The sequence below is a fragment of the Mus musculus genome, chromosome 10 (assembly GCF_000001635.26).
Source record: "Mus musculus strain C57BL/6J chromosome 10, GRCm38.p6 C57BL/6J".
Classification (NCBI taxonomy): domain Eukaryota; kingdom Metazoa; phylum Chordata; class Mammalia; order Rodentia; family Muridae; genus Mus; species Mus musculus.
In genome coordinates, this window is record NC_000076.6 from 61,940,596 (window position 1) to 61,964,942 (window position 24,347).

The following is a 24,347-nucleotide window of genomic DNA, read 5'->3' on the forward strand; positions in this document are numbered from 1 at the left end:
TCCTGCACTGAACAGAAACTATTCTCAACAGTCACACCAATGTAGTCAGGTCATGGCCCTGATTAGTATCCCTCAGTGGCTCCCCATTATTCTTAGAACAAAGTTTCACATGGCCCACTTTCCAAGTTTTATCTAATGGCACTATAACTTCTCTGCTCCAGCCACTAAGCCACTTTCTGATCCCCACTTTTCACTTCCCCCTTTCCAGCCTCGGGATCTTTGAACATTCTTTTTCCTCTCCCTTTGCCTGGACAACTCCTGTTCCATCTCAAATCAAGGGTCACTTCCTCAGAGAAGCCTTCCTGGATCTTGCTCTGAGGTTGTGTGTGTGTGTGTGTGTTGTTTGCTTGTTTTTCCTTCTTAGCTTCTTGTGACAGCCCACATGTTGTCTCATGGTGCTTGTCACCTCTGTGATGTCACATTCGCTGGTGCCATAGATAGAGGACTCCCCCCTTACTAAGCTAAGTCCTGAGAGGGAAAAGATTGTGTCCTGTCCTCTAGAGGTCCCAAGCACCAGGTCAAAGGTACTAGGTGATGGGTGTTGAATGCTCAAGTGAATGAAAGAAAAGATGTCACTGGGATTGGGTCAAAGGTAAGCCATTTTCTGGGCCTGATAACCTTGAACTCGGAGAGGCTTAGGTGCTAGAGAAGTCTTGGTACTGTCTGTCACTGTCTAGCAGGCAGCATGCTACCTCGGCACAGCTGGGTAAGGCTGTGCTCAGGGACACTCTGCGAGTTTTTAACAGTGAGTGGCACGTGATCTAAAGCTGGGGAAGTGGCTCTGGACTGAGAGGTAGGAGCCACAGCCCAAGATATTTCAACTAAGATTCAATTGGAAGGGTAAACAGAGTTTACAGGCAAAGGCAGGGGAGTGGGTACAAACACCAGAGGGGACGATGGAAGAGAATGCTTCCCGGGGCAGTCTGGGCCCCTTCCAGCTCTGGCGCCTAGGGTCTGGGAGCCCAGGCTGGATTCGGATATGAAGGTTCCCTCCTCACTGCCAACAGAGGCCCCAAGAGACTGATTTTCCTCCTTGACGTCAACTGAAAGGTCACAGAAATCCCAGCTTTCCTCTCAGGGCCACTCCAGGGTCCCTCAATCTGTTCCCCTTACCCAGGTCTTGTAGGCACTGCATGATGCTCCTAGCCATGTCCACCCTGGGGGTCTCTTGAGGTCCAGAGACACCCGTGAGAAGCAAAACTTCCTCCAGTTTGTCCCCAACTCACCTCGCTCAAGTTTCAAAGGGGGTGTCATCCTAGTATCTAGGGGTTGGCTGAAGGAGGAAGGGCAGCCTGCTCTCTGCCAGGATGGGAAGGGGATCTCAGGCCAGCCGGCTCCAGCAGCCCCTCCAGCCCTCCACATAACGAATGCCTCTGGGACTGCAGACAAGCAGCCGGCACCTTCTCCCTGGCCTGATCTTACCCACCTACGCCAGCATGTGCTGATGACCTGGAAGTGAACCAAAGTGTTCTGCCACTGACTTCTTCCTCTAGCAAAGGACTCCACAGTAGGGGATGCAGCCTGTCAGACCTGGAAGTCACCACGCCACTGCTTCACTGTAGGCTGGTCCTCTACCTTCATATCCAAGCAGGGTCCAGTTGTATCCCCACCTGGAAACCTGCTCCTACAGGTGAGAGAGTTTCTTAGCCACGCCCCCTCATGCCCCACCCCCTAGTGCCCCCATCCCCACTTAAACCCCACCCACTCGAGGGTACAGCTCCGAAGGCTCCAATCTGTCTATTTTCCTGTTTCACTGCGAAGCGAGCGGTCTTCAAAGCCTGCCAATGCCACTTGAAACCACCCAAGGCGATCACCGTACTTCTCCCGTCTCCCTCATCTCCCACCCAAGGGCTTTTCTCTCCACTCTGCTTGTTGTCCACGTCGCCCATGTTAAAGGAACAAGAATCAGAATCCGAGTCTGTGGGTGTCCCCGTTTCCCTTGTCCCCTCTTAAAACCTTACAGGGCTTTCCTGGTTCTCGGAAGGAGAAATTTCCAAACTCCACAGAATCACAGTCCCACTGGCCATGGCAGGGCTGGCCCTGTCATCTCTGTGGGCCCCTAGACTCTCTCATCTCCATTAGTCATCCCCCCAAACCTTTCTTTTCTTCTTCAGATACTCCAGACACACAAAACTAATTCCTACCTCAAGGTTTTTACCTGAGCTGTTTCTGCTGACCCAAGGCTCCCAGATCCCATGCTTGGATTTAGTTATCAGACATATTTGACCTTCACAGTGGCTTACTGCACGTCACACTCCCCCTCCCCCCCTAGACACTTCTCACAGCCTAAGACCATCTGCTAACTCTTGGGGTAACAGGCCTACTTGTCAGTTCAAATGTCCCCTTCTTGTGAATCTCCCTGAACACTGTCCAACATGAATAGCACTATGCTCCAAGCCCCTACCCTGCTAGAGTTTCCGCTTTGATCCAGCTGCAAACTTAAATATATACAATGTTTATCAGCCAACTGTAGTCCAACAAAGCTAGGGCTGGAAGAGATGAACACCTTAAAAGGAATCTCCTTGGCTGATATTTCCCCAGATAGTCAGTGATATTTTCCTCAGCCCCTCCCACTCCCTCCCTCTCCCCTTCCATTTAGTCCTCCCACCCCCGGCTCCAGAAAAAAAACTCATATAGCCTAGGCTGATTTTCAAAGTTGTTATGCAGCTGAGGATGACCTTGAATTTCTGACTCTCTTGCCTCCGCCTCCCAAGTGCTGGAATTATAAGCATGTACTGCCACAGTCTGTCTATGTAGGGCTGGGATCCAAAGCCAGAACTCCACGTATGGACGGCAAGCATTCTGCCATCAGCGCTCTATTCCCAGCCCCACCCCACCCCCTTCTTTCCTGCTTATTCTGTCTGTCTCTCCTGCTAGATTTTGGTGGCTCCAACAGGGAAAGATGTGTCATGGAGTTGGTGCTTGGGACCCTGGTGCCCGGTCTCCTCGTGGCAGGTGTCGACAGATTTTTGCCCAGTGACTAAATCAAGTGTCACCTGCTCCAGGGCTGCTGCTGTGGCCAGAACTCTCAAAACACCCCAGCTGCCACGCACAGACTACAGGATATAATTGGCGAGACATTTCCGGTGGACACTGCTCAGAGGCCCAGTTGGGACGGGTTTCTATTAGGCACGGGTCAGGTCTTGTCCGTCACCCTGTAAATAACAGCTGGCCCATTTGCCGCAATCCATTTTAGATCTTTCAAAGGTGCTTAACCCTTGTGAACTCCCTTGCCTCTCAAAGCTACTGGCTGAGGCTGACAGAGCCCCCATTTTACAAATATGAGAGCCAGCTGCCAGGAACAAGGGTCACATAGTGCTGATGAGAGCTAGGCTTAGCCATGTCTCACAGTGTGGACCTGAAGCCTTTACTAAGGTCCCATCCATGTGAACACCCTGTTCTGTGGTCAGCAGGCTCTGCACATAGCCTGTCTTTACTACAACCAACTGGCAGCTAAGAGGATCTCCTGCCTAAATGGAATGTTCTGGAAGGCCAGTCCCCAGAGCCAAGGTATTGTCAGAGGCACAGAAAGAAAGGCAGGAGTAAGGTAGAAGAGTGAGCTGGGGTTCAAAAGAGCCAAGTGCCATTTCTCAGGCCTCGTCCATGTTTCAGGCTGGCTTCCTACCCCCATTTTACAGATGAGAAAGCTGAGATTACCTTACTTATCCACAGTAAGACAATCTTGATAAAGCCCCTCATTTCTTGCCTGGGTTTAAGTTCCTACCAGATCCTATCCAGACCTGTCTAGCTCTGACAGGGTGTGATGGGAAAGGCAGGAAGCTGTAGATCCTGTTGGTTCTAAAGGACCCTGAGACATTAAGGAGGAGCCTCTTGGATGGCCAGGAAAGGGGAAGGTACCTCCCTGACCAGGACACTATGGGTGAAGGGGAAACCAACTCCCGGGGCCTCAGTTCTCTGCACTGGCTGGATAGAGAAGGACCAGGAGAACCTAAGTTTTCCAAGCCCAAGAAAGTGACTCATCACATCCCAGGGATGTTTGAAGGCTGGCAGATGCTCTGAGTAACACCCAGCCTCACCCCACCACACCCCACCCCCCGGAAGTCTACAGAGATGACTACAGAGATGGGCAAAAAGTGGCCCCAGCCTGAGCTGCCTTAGAATAAAATCTGGTTCCAGAGGCTCAGTGGGTAATGTATACTTGCCATGCAAGCACAAGGTCCTGCATCTGATCATCGGTACCCATGTGAAAAGCTGGGTGTGGTGACTCCCCAGCCCACTAGCATAGTCGGGGAGCCTCAAGTCTTAGCGAGAGACTCTGTCTTGGAAAAAAAGAAAAAAGAAAAGAAAAGCCCACACAGTAAACAGTACATGTGTAAGGATACCTTTGTTTTCTTCACACACACACACACACACACACACACACTTGCGCCCCTGGGTCTCTCCCCAGATGTCTAATGACTTCATTTGCTCTCCGAGTCTTTCTATAGACACATACCCCTACCACCTCAGGCCCACCCACAGGGGTGGGAGTGGAGGGAAGAGGGGGATCAGAGTCAAGGCCAAATGGTATCTATCCAGGGACCTGCTTTGCTCCCTGGACCCTAGCAGATGGGACAGGGGACTGGGGGAACAGTAGCAGGAGAGATGGTTGGCCAGGACTTCACTCCTAGAAATAGCTGCTGGGTAGGTGGTAGCTTCGGAGGCCAACTTACTTCTGGGATGTGGTAGTGTCTTTACCCAAGGTGGTGCCCATCAGGAACAACAGACATCCAAGGAACAGAGGGGCCTGGAACCAATAGCCTGGGTTGGCCCTAGGAACCATCCGGGACCTGTGGCTGACCCCAGCTACCAAACTATCTCCATCTTTTCCATCCAACCCCTGACTCTAGGAAACTCTCAGTGTCTCTGGCCATTTCTGGGCCAAGACTTGGTGGAAAGCCTGGTCAGATTAACACACACTTCTGTCCCTGTCTGGCCACTGGGTGGAAGGAAGTCCCTTCCCCTACTTGGCCACCATTTCCTGTCAAATGCAAATGTGGATGGCATCTGTGTTCTCTCTATTATACTCCCTGCACTCTGGAGCTGTCCACGGATGCTTGCAGGGAGCTCCTAAGCCCATCCTAACCATGGGTCTCTGCTCTGACCTGTTCCTGCCACACATTTGGGGCTTCCTGTAAGATGTCCTCTGCAGAAAGGCCTTGTCATGGTTCTGTCCTGCCTGAGATGACCTCTGATGCCCATCTGATGTTCACAGTCGGGAGTCCACATCTGTGAAGAGGTCTGTGCTCTGTGGGCCCCTGTGGGACTTGGGTGGGGGGATGTCCCTCCTTCATATCTACCAGAGGGGCTATTTGGAGCCGGAATGAAGGCAACATTATTCTGTCATCTCCCCTTTCCTAATGTGCAGTTTGGGGAGCCCCCAATGTTCCCCCCACCAAGCTGGGGGAGGAACAGGCAAGTTAACATTGAGTGGGACAAGGCTGGGAACTGGATTCCTCTAGAGCAGTGACTTACATGTAGGTTGTGACCCCTTAAGAGTTGAATGACTCTTTCAGAGGGGTCATCTAAGGCCATCAGAAAACATAGATGCTTACATTACAATTCATAAAAGTAGCAAAATTGCAGTTATGAAGTAGCAATGAAAATAATTTTATGGTCGGGGGTCACCATGACATGAGGGACTGTATTAAAGGGTCACTGCCTTAGGAATGTTGAGATCAAATACTGTTCTAGAGTTTAGTGGATCTCCCAAAGTCAGTCCTCTTGTTCTTATTCTAGTTTGGTGGTGAAGAAATGAAAGGCTGGGGTGAGGTGTTGTTGCTGGGTACCAAGCAGTGAAGCATCAATTAACCAGAAAGGACCACCGAAGCTTCAGTTAACCAGAAAGGACATAGTTCCCTGGACCACCGAAGCCTCAATTAACCAGAAAGGACCAATGAAGCTTCAGTTAACCAGAAAGGACACAGTTCTCTGGAACACCACCAGGATGTGCAGCTACAAGGCCTCTTCCATATCAGGGTGCAACTCTGATACACACAAGTGGTTTGCTCATACACGCTGCCTCCAGGACATCCAGGTCCTGCCTTCTGCTTCCCTCCCCGATGCTGTTACCGTGAGCCAAGCCACATTGTGCTAACACACATACTGTGTAGGGAGGGAGCTGGCATCTGCTTATACCCACTGAGCATGCTACAGTCTGTGCTAGACTAGACTTTCCTCCCTCCCAACTGGGGTTTAAGGTGGTCCTTGTGGAGACAAAGATTCTAGTATGAGTCACGACCTCAGAAAGATAGGAAGGTGCAATGAGCTGGCAAGGTGCACACTGGCCACCAGCAGAGGCCATGAGGATCCCGGGATGGTTGAAGGAGGTGGGAGCAGCTGAGTGAGAGGTCAGTGGGGGCTATGACTGGAAGTGGGGACAATGAGAGAAACTCATGGGAAAAGCTGGGTGCTATGCCAATGTACTAGATGCGCTCTGCCTTGTGGTCCCTTGTAATGCCATGAGCATAGGACGGCCCTGGACCCATAGAGATTTCCTTTAGTGTCACTGTGAGAACCTTTCTTGGGGACCCCTTAGGGACAGAGCAGGCCATGACCAGTAAGGTGCTCTCCAATGAATCATAGCGGGAGATGCTTGCTTCTGCAACCTGGTGTGAGTGCCATAGCTCCTGAGGACAGACAAGGCTCTGTACCCCTTCTCGTGAACGGCTTCATGAATGTAAATGAGTAATGAAGCCCACAGTGAGTGTGGCTGCAGGTCCTCAGCTGACAGGAACCTCTGCTTTGGACCTTTTTTCTCTCCTGGAACTCCAGCCTCAGTATCTTCAGCCAGCGCCTCATAAGATGTACCCTATCCGTCTCCCCAACTGAGCAGTGAAGCTGGGAGCCAGCCAGCTGGTGGCTTGTGGGAGGCCATGGCATCAGGGCTGACCTCTCACCTCCCCCACCCCCATGACCAGCCCTTCCAGGCCCCCAGCATTCCCACCCATGCTTGCTGCATCCCTCAGCCCCCACCTCTAGCTTGCTCCAAATCCAGCCCCATATCCTTCCTCTCTGGGCTCCCCTATTCTATTTCCCTTCCCCGGAGGGCAAAGTTGCCATCATGTTGCATTGTGGCCTCAGCCTGGTTCCGAGTTTACCCATGCATTTCCGTCATCTCATAACATGTTAAGCTGGGCCTCAGTTTTTTCAGCTTTGCAATGGGTTAAACATAGCCTACATCGCGGGGGTGATGAACTGGAATAGAATCAATTGTGTGTTTAAAGCAAGAGGTAGGAAGTGGTAGCATAGTTAAATATATACCACGAGAACCATGGCTAGCTGGGTTTCCTTGCCCACACCTAACAAGTGATCAACACCTGCCATTTCTCTCTCTGAAGTATCCCTTCACCATCTTGTCATCTCTCCCATATGCCAAATCTTCTTCTGGTGGGACCTTCGGTGTCCCGTTTTGTTTTGAAACAATCATATGTAGCTGAGGCTGGCCCCAAGTGCCCTATGCAACAGATGGCTCCTGTTACCCTGCCTGCCTCTGCCTCCCAAGCACTCAGATTCCCAGCATGTACCACCAGGCCCATCTTCTTTCATAGCCTCGTGCTGGCTACTCTTACTGCTTCTCATTCTTGCTTTTTTCTATACTCAAAACTGGGCCATGTCTCATCCCTTCTCAGAGACTTCCTCTGGATCCCACTGCCCACCAAATGATGGTCATTTCCCAAGATGCTGTTCAATTCCCTCCACAGCCTAGCTCTTCCAACATCCAAGGTATCTGTGTGGTCCCAGGCCACATACTCTACCACTATGCGGCACCCTCAGGCCCACATTACTGCAATCTTTCCTGTCTTTCAAGGCTTGCTTTAACTGTTGCCTCTTCCTTGAAACTTTTCCTGATCCCCTTACAAGAATAATCATTCTTGGGGCTGGAGAGACGGCTTAGCAGTTAAGCTAGGTTTGATTCCCGGCACTCATATGGCAGCTCACAGACAGCTTTAACTCCAGTTCCAGGGCATTCAGGGCCACCTTCTCCCCTCTGGGGGCAGCAGGCAGGCATGCACATTGCCTTAGGGTTTTACTGCTGTGAACAAACACCATGACCAAGACAACTCTCATAAAGAACAACATTTCATCGGGGCTGGCTTACAGGTTCAGAGGTTCAGTCCATTATCATCAAGGCAGGAAGCATGGCAGCATGCAGGCAGGCATGGTGCAGGCAGAGCTGAGAGTTCTACATCTTCATCTGAACGCTGCTAATGGAAGACTGGCTTCCAGGCAGCTCGGATGAGGGTCTTAAAGCCCACACCCACAGTGACACACCTGCCACTCCTTGGGCCAAGCATATACAAACCATCACACACATGATAGGCAGATGTACAGGCAAAACACCTATACACACTTAAAAAGGCATACCTCTGCCTCTGATTAGTACATTCTGAACCCTGTTGAGCACAAGAAGGACTGTCTGAGTGCCTGCCACCAGGAAGCATCAAGCATCTCCTGGATCCACTCTATGCACAGGCAGGCCTGGATAATTTGGCATTGCTGCTCACAGGCAGCTTAGAGCTCCAAGAGTTCAAAGCCAGGCGGAGTCCAGCCATGCACTCCTGTTGTGTCCTGGTGGGTTTGGGTGAGTGGGTAGCAGGAGAGAACTCACTCTGCACTGGCCATAATTTCTGCCCTCACACTGCAGGGTCTAAGGCAGCTTCCGGCAGGTAAATGTGTGACACACACTTGTGGAATCCTGACGGGTGCAGGCCCTTCCTCAGTTGTGGGGCAAAATGGCTTTTCTGTTCACGTAGGAATTCAACAAACAAGGAGAGTCACCTGGGAGTCTACCCACAGTGAGCTGTCCAACTGTCCCCTGTGACTCTCAGACGATCCAAGACAAAGGAGTTTCAACAAAAATACCATCACAGCCATCCTAACAAACTGCTGTCAGGAACTTGGCCCATGGCCTCTGTGTGCACAGTGGGGCTTCAGGAAGAAGGGTAGGGAGATGGCCTCTGAGTAACATGCTGTCATGTTGTAACTGGAGGGTAAAGGAAGGGGGTGTCTTTCTTCACAAGCTAGGACCTCAAAGCCCTGAGCCTAGCCAGTTAGCATCAGTGAATTCCAATGGAGGGGCCAACTGGCGCCCTTACTCACTAGCACAGATCCTTTCTTCGTTTCCCATAGCAACCTACAGTCTGCTTTCTACTAATAGCTGAGATGTAGCCGAGTCTCCTCTCCCTGACACTTCCCATGTGCACAGCACAGCTGGTCAGGAGCTGTCAGAGCAGATTAATTTGTAAAAGATGGAAGCTCAGAGAGGAAATAGATTTTCCAGGATTGAGAGTCCTCATGGAACTGAGACTCCAACAAGGGCTCCTCACGCCACGGCAAATGCCGTCATCCTATCCCCGAGAGCAGCAGGCATCTCACATGCTTTAGCTCTCTGATCGTGTCATCTAAATGATCTGGCCTCCAAAGGTGCAGAGAGGGAGAAAGGAGTGAGCTGGCAGCCACCTGGGCAGCCTTGGCCCTATTTTCCCACTTAATTCTGTGATAAAGGTAACCTTGCCTCACTGGACAAAGGCCGTATGCTCTCCTTGTGGCTCCGTGTCACCAGAAGCTTCTCTGCACTCCTGTCACCATCATCCTTACCATCACGACGGTCATCATTATCACCATCATCATCATCGACACTGCCACCATTGTTGAAACCAACAATCATTTAGAGTCCAGTATGTGTCAGGCTCCATGTTGACCTCGGCAACCCCAAAGTCCTATGCTGTCACGATCTCCCTTTTTCATGAGGTCTGGAGATAATTCACTCATAGCCCCAGGACTAAGAGATTGGAATGCAGGGTGTTGGAGGTACGAGCCCACACTCCCCATTGCTACCCATTGCCACTGCCAGGTAAGTAACCTTCTATAGACAGTAGTACATCCTCCTGTATGATGCGCTGGCCAGAGACATTCAAGCAGGCCCTTGCATTCACTAACTACTGCATTCTGGGCTACAGGGAGGTCTCAGCATCTTCGTCTCATGATGATGGAGACTGATGCTCACAGACAGCAAGGTCCACGCTGTGCTGGAAGACTGGCTGTCTGTCTGCTCACGTGGGCTCAAAGCACTGCTGAAAGGCACAATAAGCAAGCCAGGAGGTAGAGGCACCAGGAGTACAAGAGTTCATAGCCAGGCGAAGTCCAGCCATGCACTCCTGTTGTGTGGGTTTGGGTGAGTGGGTAGCAGGAGAGAACTCACGCTGCACTGGCCATAATTTCTGCCCCCACACTGCAGGGTCTAAGGTAGCTTCCGGCAGGTAAATGTGTGACACACACTTGTGGAATCCTGACGGGTAATACTGAATACGGAAGGTATCTCAGAGGTAGCAATTCTGAGCAGCAGAAGATGGGCAGGGCAGAAGGGAGCCCATGTTGGGGGTGAGGGGCGTCTGCTGAACCCAGGCTGGATTTGTCCCCTGGTGTTGTCACCAGCACAAGGTGGAAACAGAACTCAGGCCCCAAAATGGACACACATCATGCCTGTTAGAGGATCCCAAGGGAGTATTTATTAATAATATCCACTAATCTAGTAATATTCTCTAGTCAACCCCATGGTTAATAAATGTTTTATCTTGAAATACTTCAGCTAGTCAAAGAGGCTTAAAAATCATTTCAGGGAAGTTCTGACACTGGCTACAACATGGCTAAACCTTGAAAATGTTACATCAAATCCACAGTGGGAAGAAGGAGGCTCAGGTGAGGGCTGAGGGAGGGGAGGGAAATGACGGGAACTGAGCAAAAAGGTTTCTTTTTGTGGTGATAATAATGTCCTAAAATTGGTTGCAAGGATAAAGACACAACTCTGCAATCATACTAAAAAACTGTCAAAATGTACAATTTAAATAGAGAAAATACTTAGATCAGTTACATTTCAATCAAGTTGTTACAAGCTTAGGTAACAGCTCTGGCATCTATAGCACCCAGCTAAATAGTCATCTAAGCACTGAGTACCTGGGGTCTTCGGCCTCCACCATGCCCCCCACCCCTGCCTCGCTTATCATAACAGACATTTAGTTATGTATTATTTTGTGTTTTGAAACTGGGTCTCCCCAAATTGTATAGGCCAGCTTTAAAATCACTCTGTGACCCAGAAGGTCCTAATTTGTAATCCCCCTGCTTCAGCCTTCCACTCCCTAGGATTCCAGGTGTTAAGTCACAACATTGGGTTATGTGAAATATTTAAGCATTTATGACATATACCTATGCACACTGTGCAGTTTCTGACTTTATATAAATACCTAGTATTGTAAATCCTCCTCCTGCCATTGATTTTCTATCGTATCATAGATCCATCCCTGGAATGGATCAGATCTAGGTCCAGCCGACTCATGCTCCCTGTAGATGGCAGCTTTTTGATGCCAATGTTATACTGTAATGCTCTGTGACATCTCCGGACACTCTCCTGTCACATCATAGCTGCCCTCTCTCCTGTCCTTTACCTTGCTGCAGTCCCAGTGCTGCCTAGCCAGCCTTTCCTCTCCCATTCATGCACATTTTTCTCTGCAGTGACTTGATGGAGAGCAATTGTCATAAGCATGCGTACTTCTCCAGGCTGTATCTGGGGGGGGGGGGGGGGGAGCTACTCTGCCAGGGAAGCCTTCCATCCACCAAATGCTGACAAGTTAGGGTTCACCATCATCCATTCTTCATAAATGCACACACGTGCGCACCAAGGTCCAGAGACAAAAATCTACCTGAGGCCTTCGGGGTCTGGAGCAAGCTTTCTGCATCCCTCCCACCCCACCCCTGGAACTTTCTAGTTCCTCATTTTTATTTCCTTACAAATCTCTTCGACCACCGGGGTGGACGTTATCAGAACTGATCGAGGAGAAACACACTATCAGCATCGTTTTGGGAATCTGGAAAGGCTTTCAGGAGGAAATGGCGAAGAAATGAGCCTCAGAGGATTCCCCCAGGGGCCCTAAAACAGGCCAAGAGCAGGGGAGGAAAGAGCAGACACTGCACTCTTGCAGCTAGGCAGCATCTGGCCACTCGACGGCTGTGGGCTGCTGGGGCTCTCCCGCGCTGGCCTGCCTTTCTATGAGCGGGGCAGGAGATGCTGCTCAAGGGCTTCTGTAGTACAGAGCCCTTTCCGCACTAAAACCCCAGCCTCCTCGGCCCAAAGGGCTGGGACTGACAAAGAAACATCTTAACTTTGCACTTGCTTTCTGGGCTGGTCATCTTTGAGGCCCAGCATCCCTGGTCCAGGTGGCCAGGGCTCCAGCAATACAAATGTCCCCAGAGGGCCTGCTTTGAATACATGAAGGATAAGGGTAAAGGGTACTGCGGATTTTTGTCTCTATCCTAAGGGTCACGTGGGATGCTGAAGTGCTGGGTTAGCGAGAGCTGTGCGTTAACTTTAAAAACACCACCTGGCTTCTGTGTGAAGTGGTGGAGGTGGCACACAGTGGCAGTCTGGACAAAACAGTGCTTATGGATAGGGAAAGATCAACAGTGGAACCAACAGTTCTCTTTTCTTTGAGGTACTGTCACTCAGTAGCTTGGAACTCACCATCAGCCTGGGATGGTCTCCAATTTGCAGCAATCCCACCCTGCTGAGTGCCAGGGCTACAGAGTTCTAGCCCTGGGTCACCAGGCCACCCTTCAGTGACACTTGTGACTGATGAGATGTGAGGGAAAGATGGACTCTAAGAGCCCTCCTATACCCAGTAAGATGGCTCAAGTTGACCCAAGTCTGGAACCCCGAGACCCACGTGGTGGAAGGAGAGAACTGATCTCTGCAAATTGTCCTGTGACTTCCACATCATGGCATGTGCATTCCTGTGCATGTATGTGTGCATGTGGGTGTGCATGCACACACATACAGTTTTTAAAACCTGCTTAGGTACTGGGTAACCTGCAGAATTTTGGGGAGGTCTGATGTGGGGGAAGATGCTGGCTGGAGCTGTGTATCCCCAGTAGAAGAGAGGCCTATGAGGCATGGCCGTGAAGTGCTGAGGAGGCTGCCAGCACAATTGACTGGCAGAGCATCTCCCGGGCTGGGAACCCACCAAAGGGGCTCCCACTTTATCATGCCCATGTTGAGATTGCTCTCAAGCATCTATAGCACCCATGTCAGATAGCAAAGGAGCCAGTGACTACAGCCTACGAGAAACCACAGCAGGTGTGAGCCTGAGTCTGTTTGTGACTTGATTCGTATTAGAGACGCATGGATTACACACTGAGCATGTACCAGGTACTCAATATGATCACATAGCAGGAGTGGGGACATGGCTGAGGTGGGAGGTAATAGATGGAAGGTGCCGGAGGGGTGACACTGCAGGATGGGAAGACTGAAGAGCTCAGCAGGGAGAAGATGAGAACAGAAGCAGAAGGGGGCAGGCAGGGCGGGTGATGCAGGAGAGATGCAGGGTCCAGCAGTTCTGGCCCAGGTTTACTGATAGAACAGAAGAACAGCGGGAGGCTGGCAGAGCTCAGGCTAGAGAGAGAAAGTAGGCGTGGCACCGGGTTGTGAGCACAGGGGAACCATGACCTTTGGGCTGTGGCAGAAGCAGGGCAAGTTTGACTATCAATGGCATCAGCAAGTGTGTAATATAGTGTTCCATACTAGCTGAGCATGGGGAATTGCTTTATGGCCTAAGATGACTCAGAAGTAACCTGGCAGTTATTTGCAGGTTCAACCGAGTTTTGGAGCTTCTGGAAGACAGCAACCCTCTAGTTGGAATGATCTCTCTGGTATAACCTACAATACACTCCACAATAATCCTCTTTTGCAATCGTGCCAAGGGACCCCCTGGTCTCGAGTCTCCCATTTCTTGGTTAAGCTAAAACTGAAATAAGGGCCTCAAAGCAAGGGCCCTTGGCTTTGGATTTGCTCTGCTGCCACTTAGAGGTAGTGACAGGAACCTAGCTGAGACGAAAGCCCTGGCCACTGGCTCTACCCATGTTGCCTGTTGGGAAAAATAGGGCAGGGCTGGCCAAAGAAAAGGTTTAGGATGTGTGGCAGCAGCTGTCACCACCCATGGAAAATAACCAAGGCTGAGGATTGAGGGTGTAGGGAGGCACTGTTCTGAGCCAGGCACGAATAAGGGGTCATGAGAAAACAAAAGTCCTATTCCTAGGATCACAAGTATTGGTGCTGGAAGGGGCTGTTCCTGCCTTGGAGGCTTCATCCACAGCACAACAACTCATTGTTCTGAAGTACACATTGGACTGGACCACATCCTTCCTCCCTAAACCTTCCCTGATGCTACATTCATGCTCTGTGGGGAAGCACAGCCTGAGTGTGAGATCCAGCTGCTCACCATTTCTGCAACCATAGCAGACATTATTAAGCGATTTCCACACCTTTTGCTCAGCAGACATTATTAGGTGATTACCACATGTTCTGCTACTCTGGATGCAAGATGACCCAGCACTGGGCTCCAGGTAGTCATTACCAGTTACTCTAGTATGGATATGACATGTGCCCAGTGTTAGAACACTTGGTCCCCAGCAGACGATGATGCTTGGGCAAGGTTGTAGAACCTTTAGGAGGTGGACCTATCTAAAAGAAGTGATTTAGTAGGTAGTGGGCCTTGGGAATTATAGCCCACTTGGATATTTCTGATCTCTCTGTGTTTTGGCTAATGCCATGTGAACAGGTAGCCACTCCCATTCCTGCTGCCACCAAACCTCTTCAGCTGCCATGCTTCCCCCACCCCGAGGAGCTGTGTCATCCTGAACCGTAAGCTGCTTCTGTCCCATCAGAGGAGGAAAGTGAGTAACAAGCTGTCAATCACTCCCAACATACACAGTATCTGACAAAGCCTGGCTGTCAATCACTCCCAACATACACAGTATCTGACAATGTCTGGCTGTCAATAACTCCCAACATACACGGAATCTGACAAAGCCTGGGGGTCAATCACTCCCAACATACACAGTATCTGACAAAGCCTGGCTCTCTGCAGTTCTGACATCTCATTCCACCAGGATCCCTGCCCACCTGTTTCCTGTTACCACTCAGGGCTCCAAGTTCCTTAAACTGCTGGTCAACTCCAGATGTACCCATCTCCTCTTTCCTCGAATCTTTTGTTCTGGGCATACCCAGAACAAACATGACATCCTGTGATCTGTTGGTGGGGTTTCAATGTTGTTTCTCCAACCTTCATGGAAATACAGACTTACTTATTGCCTTTTTGAGATGGGGACTGGTCTTGAACTTGCCATTTAGCTGAGGCCTACCTTGAACCCCTGATGCTCCTACTTGTATCTCTCCAGTACTGACATTATTACAGGTATGTACTATGATGTTTAAAAGGTTTGTCTGTCCATAAACTGGCCAGCACAAGTCTGGCTGGCTTTCTGTGCCATCCTATTAATTACTACAGTCTTGCCAGAGGTAGGTGAACAGGACTGGAGTTTGGCTCTTCCTCAAGTTCTGACCATCCACTCCCTGCTCATCCCCTCTCCTTTTTTGCTGGTGAAAGCCTAAGAACCTGCCAGACGTCAGAGAAGAAGTTACAGGGCACAGGCAGCTGAGCCACCTCCCTGCCCTGCACCACACTCCTGTGACAGACTCAGTAAAAGATATTTACCCTAGAACTCCTTTTACTTAAACTTTGGTCATGGCGGCAGAGGAACCTGTAGTCTTACTGCGTGTACCCTCTATCTTGCTTCGTTTGTTCTGTATGGTAAAACTGTGAAGGTCACCTCCTAGGTGACATTTGCCTTGTGTTCCAGGCCTCTCGGGGCTCTTGGGTACTTCATAGTGCTCCTCACAGAATGTCTGAACCGCGCGTGCACGGTGGTGGCTGTGGCCCCATCCACTGGCCTGGCCAAAGAACCTTTTCCTCTCCCCTTCCAACCCTCTTCTAAGCATGCGCCTGCGAGCTGGGGCTGACGTGGATTACATCACCCGGCATTCCCACTGTTGCTGCCCAAACCTTCCAGACTGATATTCACAGCCTCAGCCTCCCAGTCCGCTGAGACCTGTCTTAGGCAGAAGAGATGGGTCCCACAGTCACACTCCTGTCTCCAGCCGCACCCAGCCCCAGCACGTCGACACTCCAACAACACTCCTGAAGGACCTATTTCCTTGCCAGCGGAGGCTATATTGTCCCGTTCCTCATTTGTTAGTAAGAACAGGGACAGAGAATGTATGAATTTCCCTGGTCTTTGTACTGGCTTCAAGTGGTCTAGGAAATCCCACGGTAACGTATATCTGTTCTCAGGATCCTCCCCGCTACCCAGTGTGATTTGCCAAGGGCCCACACCCATTTCTCAGCTTCTGGTCCTCCTCCCTGAGGCTTGACCTCTGGCATCCTGCCCTGAGCCTGTGAGCCCATCACTGCCCTGGCAAACAGTGTCTGTGGCAGGATGCTAGGCGAGAGCTATTTTGAGGCAGGGAGGATCTCAGGAGGATGCTGGCGAGGTCAGTGTAGGAAGGGAAGGAGGCAGGTTTTCTGCCCTTGATTGTGAGTCCCGAGCCTTCTGGATGCTGCTCAGGAACTCAGGGCTGCCACAGGGAAGAGCACACCCACCACAGGACTCCAGCTTTGGATTCTCTTAACCAAAAAAGCCAAAGGGGGCAGGCGTGGGTTTGGAGATGCAGGATCTGTCAGCCACTGTAGGCAGAAAGAAAGTCTTTATTTGCTGTGACCAACAGAGGGAATTTCAGGACAGGCAAGACTGGAGGTGCAGGGCAACACGTGCAGTATATTGATGGTGGGTGGACTATGAGGAAGAATCTAACCACCAGTTTATTAACATCCATTGAGCACCTACTGTATACAGGGACAATATTAAGTGCTACTAGGAGAGAGGTGTGTAATCCTTTGTGTTTATATATTTTACAATTACAATATATAATCAAGAGCCATGGAGAGATTTATAACTCTGACCCCATGACAATGACCTAAAATGAAGGACTCAGATACAGGTACAGGACAGGGAGGGCTTTACTGACCCATTTGAGGTCTTGCAAGAATCTAGAATGCTCAATCCACCTTCCTCTTTTGACCATGAGTTCTGTTTTGTTCTTCCAAGAGGATCTCATGTCATGAGTCTCAGACAAGTATCTCTGACTCACTATAAAGCAGGGGATGGCCTTGAACTCCTGAGTACTAGAATTATAGGAACAAGCCATCACACATACACACAAACATCATATGTATCTATATCTATATTTAGATATATATATGTATACATAAATATATCAGGTAGAAATATATATGCTAGGAATACACCCACAAACACATACACACTCATGCACGCATGCGCACACACATGCACACATATATGGTAGAAACAGAACCAGGGCTTTATGCATACTAGGCAAGCACTCTAAATTCCCAGCCATTTTTTCAGCATCTTGAGAGAAGTCACCCTCCCAATATGAAGTGCACACTGCCTGCACACAGTAGGTGCTCACCTGGGGACAGTGACAAGAATGGCTGTTAGGTAGAGTCGGTGTGAGATCCCTATCAAGGAAATTCTTTCACTATGGGTGAGATGTCTCTGCTTTCCCTAGTCAGCAGGGGCAGGTGACTACCGTGTTCTTGAACATGCAGCCAACACTGCTCCCAACACCAGGATATGGTGGTTTAGAAAAGAATTTTGGTGTACCATTGGCAGACAAGAGACAGCTGGAAAAATTTAATAATGATGATGATGGTGATGATGGTGGTGGTGGTGGTAATGATGATGACAACGATGCTGCTGTTGCTGCTTCATGTCAGACAAGGCACTAACAAGTCAGATCATAAGCCCATTGATCTCTCTCACATATTTGCCAGGTGGCCTTTATCCTTGGTGCAGGAAAGATCAGGCACTCTGAAGGGGGCTACAGAGTTGGTAAATGTCAGAGACAGAATTCAAACCTGTCTTCCAAGGTACCACCCCTGTCTAAGACAACAGACATAATTATAATTACATAGAACTTGGGTAGAAACCTGTCTAGAGCCTATCAGCCCACCATCACTGGTGTCTTTCCCCATTAACCTTGGCAGCTCATGCATTTAGCAGAAAGCTTTCTTGAACTCCAGGGCCCAATCTCCTGGGCCCAAAGAGAAGAGCTGGCTTCCTAGGGATCTGGACACCTTTTTAGTTAATCCAGGCAAGCATCTTGTGATGGGACCAGTGGCCCTTATCACAGCCTCACATCTGGGTAGCACACCAGACCATTCATACCTGGCTACCTACCACCAACCTCCACTGCTTGTATGTGTAGCAGTCTGGCTAGTCACCACTGTCAGGTCTAGTGGGTTTAGAATCACCAAGGGGGTGGTGGGCATTTCCAGAGAGGCTTAGCTGATGAGTGTAGACCCACCCTGGGCTTCATCCCACAGGCTAGAATGACCAAAAGAAGGAAAAGGGAAAAAAAAGCAAGCTGAGAACTAACCTCACTCCCTCTCTGGTCTGCTGAGACATGACCAAGCACTCACTGCTGTCACAGACAGGGACTGAGTCTGTGGTCGAGCCTTGCCCATCGTGATAGACTGTACTTCCTTCTACTGTGAGCCAAGACAAGCCCTTTGTCCCTTAGGTACTTCTTGCCAGGTGTTTGGTCACAAGGGAAAAGTTGAATAACACACATAACATCTGCCAGTCTCGGGGGCTGGCAAGATGGCTCAGTGGTTAAGAGCGCCGACTGCTCTTCCGAAGGTCCCAAGTTCAAATCCCAGCAACCACATGGTGGCTCACAACCATCCGTAATAAAATCTGATGCCCTCTTCTGGAGTATCTGAAGACAGCTACAGTGTACTTACATATAATAAATAAATAAATAAATAAATAAATAAATAAATAAATAAATAAATCTTTTAAAAAAATCTGCCAGTCTCTCCCTTCCTTAGCTCATGGTACCTGTAGAGAGTTTCTAGAGGGTTCTGAAGCCAGGCGGGGGATGCCTTCCAGGAGTTTAGAGGCAGCCTTTCCAAGGGTCATTTGCCCTTCACTGTTACCTAAGAAGCTTCAGTGTGTACTAGGAGATCCGGAGCAGAGCAAGGCCTCTAGCAATTATTTAAGCACATCTCTGTCTCTCTAAATCTCTTTCTGGCTCTCTCCAGCAGCCGAGCAAGATGCCCAGAGGGAAGAAGCCCAAGGGGAAGAAGGTGGCCCCGGCCCCCACCGTCATCAAGAAGCAGGAGGCTAAGAAGGTGGTCAACCCTCTGTTCAAGAAGAGGCCCAAGAACTTTGGCCTTAGACAGGACATCCAGCCCAAAAGAGATCTAACGCGCTTCATCAAATGGCCCACTACATCAGGCTGCAGCGGCAAAGAGCCATCCTCTACAAGCCACTCAAAGTCCCTCCTGCCATTAACCAGTTCACCCAGGTGCTGGACAGGCAGACAGCTACTCAGCTGCTTAAGCTTGCCCACAAGTACAGTCCAGAGACAAAGCAAGAGAAGAAGCAAAGGCTACTGGCCCATGCTGACAAGAAAGCTGCTGGCAAAGGTGACGTCCCAACTAAGAGACCACCTGTCCTCTGAGCAGGAGTCAATACAGTCACCACCTTGGTGGAGAATAAGAAGGCTCAGCTGGTGGTGACTGCCCATGACATAGACCCCATTGAGCTGGTGGTTTTCCTGCCTGCCCTGTGTAGAAAGATGGGGGTGCCCTACTGCATCATCAAGGGAAAGGCCGGGCTGGGGCGCCTGGTCCACAGAAAGACATGCACCACTGTTGCCTTCACACAGGTTAACTCAGAAGACAAGGGTGCTCTGGCTAAGCTGGTGGAAGCTATTAGGACCAATTATAATGACAGATATGACGAGCTCCGTCACCACTGGGGAGACAACGTCCTGGGTCCTAAGTCTGTGGCTCGCATTGCCAAGCTGGAAAAAGCAAAGGCTAAAGAACTCGCCACTAAACTGGGTTAAATGTTCACTAAATTTTCTGTACATAAATATAATTACACAAATAAATAAATAAATAAATAAATAAATACAACTCTGTCCCTTCAAAGGGTTTTAAAGCCTGGTCCAGTTTCTCAAGCAAACAGTGACAATTTGTCATCTGTCATTAGCTTAATGAACATGGTCAGAAGCCTGAGGAGTCCTCACACACACATTCACAAACTAATGGTCTTCACCGGTGTTAGTGCACTTGAACCCAACACCAGATATAATGTTTGCACTGAGCAGGCACTCCACACACAGCTTTGAACACAGAGAGAGAGAGTTGAGTAGACTGTATAAGCCAAGGCTCTGTGGCACCCTGGATCTACTCATGCAAGGCCAGAAAGTAGCCAAAGCAAGAGTTTGAATCCAGGCTATACTTTCAGTACCACAGGGCCATCCATCCATCCATCCATCCATCCAGGTGACAAATATTCTTGTATACTTATGACACCTTCAGAAACTGAAGGTACCACAGTGGTGTGCTGCAGTGAAGCTCCACATTTGCTAGGCTGATTTTCCCTCCACCTCTGTCATGAATTTCAGAACATGGCCACATTCACCAAACCCTATGCTTTCAACTTAATCACTTCAGAGACTGCTGGGTGTGCAGAGGAATTAACGAATGGGTGCAGGCTTAGATTAATCAATGGTGGATGGTGCATGAATGGAAAAAAGGAGGGATGGAGGGAAGGATGGGAGGCAAGCAGCTGCATCCACAGGAAGCTGGAGAGTAACCAAATGAGAGGAGGTAGCCGTGTTAGACAGGAGTATAAGGAGGACTCCTGAGAGGTGGTGCCTGACCAAGATTGCCGATCTGACCTCACTCATTTGCAGGGCTCCTTACCTGGTGGGCAGTTACATCCTGGAGACATCTTCGGGGCTTCCCGGCGCCTACGCGAGTAGAACTTCCATTTCTGCACAGAAAGACAAAGAAAAATCATCAGGCGCTCATGAAGCTACAGCCTCGGAAAGCCAGCATGGGGATGAGGGGAAGTGTATATGGGGGAAGGGCCAACTAAGGGATACAAGGGGGTTAGGAGTCAGGGGGAGAAAGCATGGCAGTTCATGCCTCTCCACTGCCCATATGAACAGTCCTGATAGCCTTCGAACGGCTCTCAAGCACGCCTCATGTAGAAGACAAGATACGGGATAAGGCTTCTCATGCTCACTGCAGTGTCTGATAGCTACAGCAGGCTCTGTCCAGGGTCCTCTAGAAACTAGTCAGCCGTGGTGACTGGATGGCACACGTTTTCTTAGCTCTTGGCTATTGTTTTTCTTCTGTAGCTGGGTACCTGGACAGAGACAAAGCCTACAAGGGTAGCCTAGGCAGGAGGTCATGGGTGGGTGATGGTGGGCTGCGGGCGCTGAGCATCCCTAGACAACCCTCTCCATCAAATCTCTTGTGTTATACTTTGGAATCATAGAGCCAATCTGGAAGGGCTCCAAGAGGTGGGACCCCAAGAAGTTGCGTGTGCATGATAACAGTCAAACATGTTTATGCAAAATGGCCGCACATGGTAGACTGTTTCTGGAGGCCACTATCTGTGTGCCCTCTCTGTAGAGGGGAGTGTGCTGTGTGTTTTACATGGAACTCTTAAATGAGCCTTTTGTCTTAAGGTTTCCATTGCTGTGAAAAGACACCACACTGAAGACAGCTCTTAGAAAGGCAAAAATTTAATTGGGGCTGGCTTAGAGTTTGTTGAGGTTTAGTCTTTTGCTAGCTGTTGTAATGTTAAGTCCGGGGGAGCGGTCCCCAAGACCTAGAGTCTGCAAGTAGCCCCTGTGACCTTGCCTCCAAGTTAATTCTTATTGGTAAATAAAGATGCCAACAGCCAATAGCTGGGCATTAGAGACATGGGTGGGGTTGAAGTTTCCCAGGCTTGGGGTTGGAGAGGAACCATGAGGAGAGAAGAAGGTAGGAGGAGGAAGGAGAAGCTGCCATGGGTTAGGAGTCAAGAGGACATGGCCCTGAGGGCTGCCCAACTGGAGTTAAGAGCAGCCCAGATAAAACAGTAAATAATAACTTGGGGTTATCAATGGGAGAGTAGATGCTAACAACATAGAGAGTAGGATCTACCCAACTTTTGTGTTGTTTAAGGTTTATTGTAAATAGAAAGGTTGTGTGTGTCTTTCATCTGGGAACTTAGCTAAGGCGGGATAGAAACCCTGGGTTGGAATTAAATAATTTTTACAACACAGAGGTTTTAGATCATTATCATCATAATGGGAAACATGGTGGCATTCAGGACGACAGGGGGCTAGAGAGACAGAGCTGGGAGTTCTACATCTTGGTCTGGAAGCAGCAGAAGGAGACTGTGTGGCACACTGAGCGTAGCTTGAGCATGTACACACACACACACACACACACACACACACACACACACAGAGGACCTCAAAGTCTGCCTACACAATGACATACTCCCTACAACAAGGCCACATCTCCTAAAGTGCAACTCAATAATGGTCCAGGCCTTCATACACATGAATCTATGGGACCATTCCTATTCAAACTACCTAGGAGGCTAGAAGGTTGGCCTGGGTAACACAGGGAATGATTGAGGCCCCTCTGGACACTCCATTTCTCCAGGTTTGCCATTCACAGAACACACAGTGTATTCCATAGGCTTATACCAGCTCCACTCTACAGCTGCTTCTGTCCTTGGTGGTCAGCCCATGGCCCTGGCATCTCCACAGGCTGCACCTTGACCAAGGGCCTGGGTTCCCCCATGACCCCCTTCAATCCTAGGCGCTCTGCTACAACTGAGGCTGAGCCTTCACCAGAGACCTCTGCTGGCCTCTGCAAGTAGCAAGCCTTAGCTGAATACTCTGTGAATCCAGAAGCTCCCATGCTGCCAAGACCAGCAACACATGGGTGACTCTCATGCATTTACCAAGTTTGGCTGCCAGCATGAAGTGCAGCCTTGGCCCCCTCTGGAGAGTCCCCAGAGACAATGATGGCTCTTCTTAATTACTGCTACTTTCTCAGCTCTGGCTTAAGAGCTTCTACTGTCTTGGCAAAATAAAGTGGTATTGGGCCTCTTGTTATCACAGCTGACCAGATACCAGAGATGCTCCTTTCAAAATAGCCCATGAAATGCACTGACAGGGGCTTTGAAGAACTCACAAATTTCCCTCTTTGCAAGCTGGCCTCCACTGTCCACACTGCCCTCACCATCTGCTTCCATGCCCCTCTCCCCCAACAACCCCCCACAGAACAGACTCCTTCCCCCAACAATACCCCCTAGAACAGCTCCTTGAGCTCAAGTATTCAACAGCTTTTCCAGCTCCAAGTTTCAAACTCCTTCCATAGCCCTACCCCAAACAGCATACCCCCACAAACCTGGTAACAATGTCTGTCCTAGTAACAATGTCTGGTAACAATGTCTGTTCTGGTTTGCTTTGTATTGTTTGCTTTGTATTGTGGCCAACATCTTGACTGAAGGCAACTTGAAGAAGAAAGCGCTTACTTTACTTTATAGGTTGTCATGAAGGGAAGGAAGTCGGGTCAGAAACTCAAGGTGGAACCCATGAGCAGGAATGGAAGCAGAGGCCCAGAGGCAAGAGCTGATGCAGAGACCATGGAGGGGTGCTGCTTACTGGCTTGTTTCCTGGCTTGCTCAGTCTGCTTTCTTATAGAACCCAGGATTACCAGCCTGGGGATGGTGATGCCCATAATGGGCTGGGCCCTCCCCTATTGATCCCTAATTGAGAAAATGCCTTACAGCTGGATCCCATGGAGACATTTCCTCACCTGAGGCTCCTCCCTCTCTGATGACTCTCGTTTGTGTCAAGTGGACGCACAAAACCAGCCAGTTCAGCTGGCTACCTTTCATCTCTTCCCACCTGGCAGAGGATTTCCTTCCAGTGGCTGATCAGTCCTCTGGTGGTCAGTCCTTGTCCTCCTGACCCGGGACAGTATTTACACACTTCTCTGTGTGCTTTCTGCACTTGTCTCCCAGGAAGCCATGCTTTCTACAATTCCTATTCTTCTACTCTGGCCATTCCCTCTCTTTCTCCTTTGCCAGTCTTGTCAGCTCACTACCTAAATGCCGCAGCCCATAGGGCCATGGCCCAGGGCCTGACCTCTGTCTTCTATCCACTGGCTCTCCAAGACCTTGCATAGTCTAAGGTCTTCAATATTGTCTATGAGTGCCTTAGCGAGTGTTCTATTGCTGTGAAGAGACACTATGGCCAAAGCAACTCTAATAAAATAATTTCATCGGGGGCTTGCTTAGAGTTTCAGAAGCTTAATCCATTATCATCCTGTCAGGAAGCATGGAGGCAAGCAGACTTGGTGCTGGAGAAGTAGTTGAGAGTTACATCCTGATCCGAAAGCCTTGTAGACACCGAGCATCAGAGCCCTTTCCCCAACCCCGGCGCCAACACTGGCTCCAGACACAACTGGGGCACAGTGACCTTGATATCCTACTGCCTGAGTGCACCCTACATCCAACCTGGACCCAGCAGCCCCATTCTCAACCATTGCTGGAGCCACCAT

At 49.8% G+C, this 24,347-nt stretch overlaps 1 protein-coding gene, 1 long non-coding RNA gene and 1 pseudogene across 26 annotated transcripts in view; 2 read left to right on the forward strand and 1 right to left on the reverse strand.

The window, feature by feature from the left end:
• Col13a1 (collagen, type XIII, alpha 1) overlaps positions 1–24,347 on the reverse strand; it is a 140,973-nt gene that overhangs the window by 102,362 nt on the left and 14,264 nt on the right. For all 25 annotated transcript variants that reach the window (NM_001304757.1, NM_007731.3, XM_030244857.1 and 22 more), the window contains exon 2: positions 20,694–20,763. In NM_001304757.1, the coding sequence (NP_001291686.1) occupies positions 20,694–20,763 (70 nt within the window). The remainder of the gene's footprint in view (positions 1–20,693; positions 20,764–24,347) is intronic.
• Positions 466–3,541, forward strand: Gm51766. Its single transcript, XR_003948880.1, has 3 exons — positions 466–592; positions 1,494–1,630; positions 2,878–3,541. It is a non-coding gene; the product is annotated as a predicted gene, 51766 (long non-coding RNA).
• On the forward strand, positions 19,010–19,868 carry Gm5750 (predicted gene 5750; annotated as a pseudogene).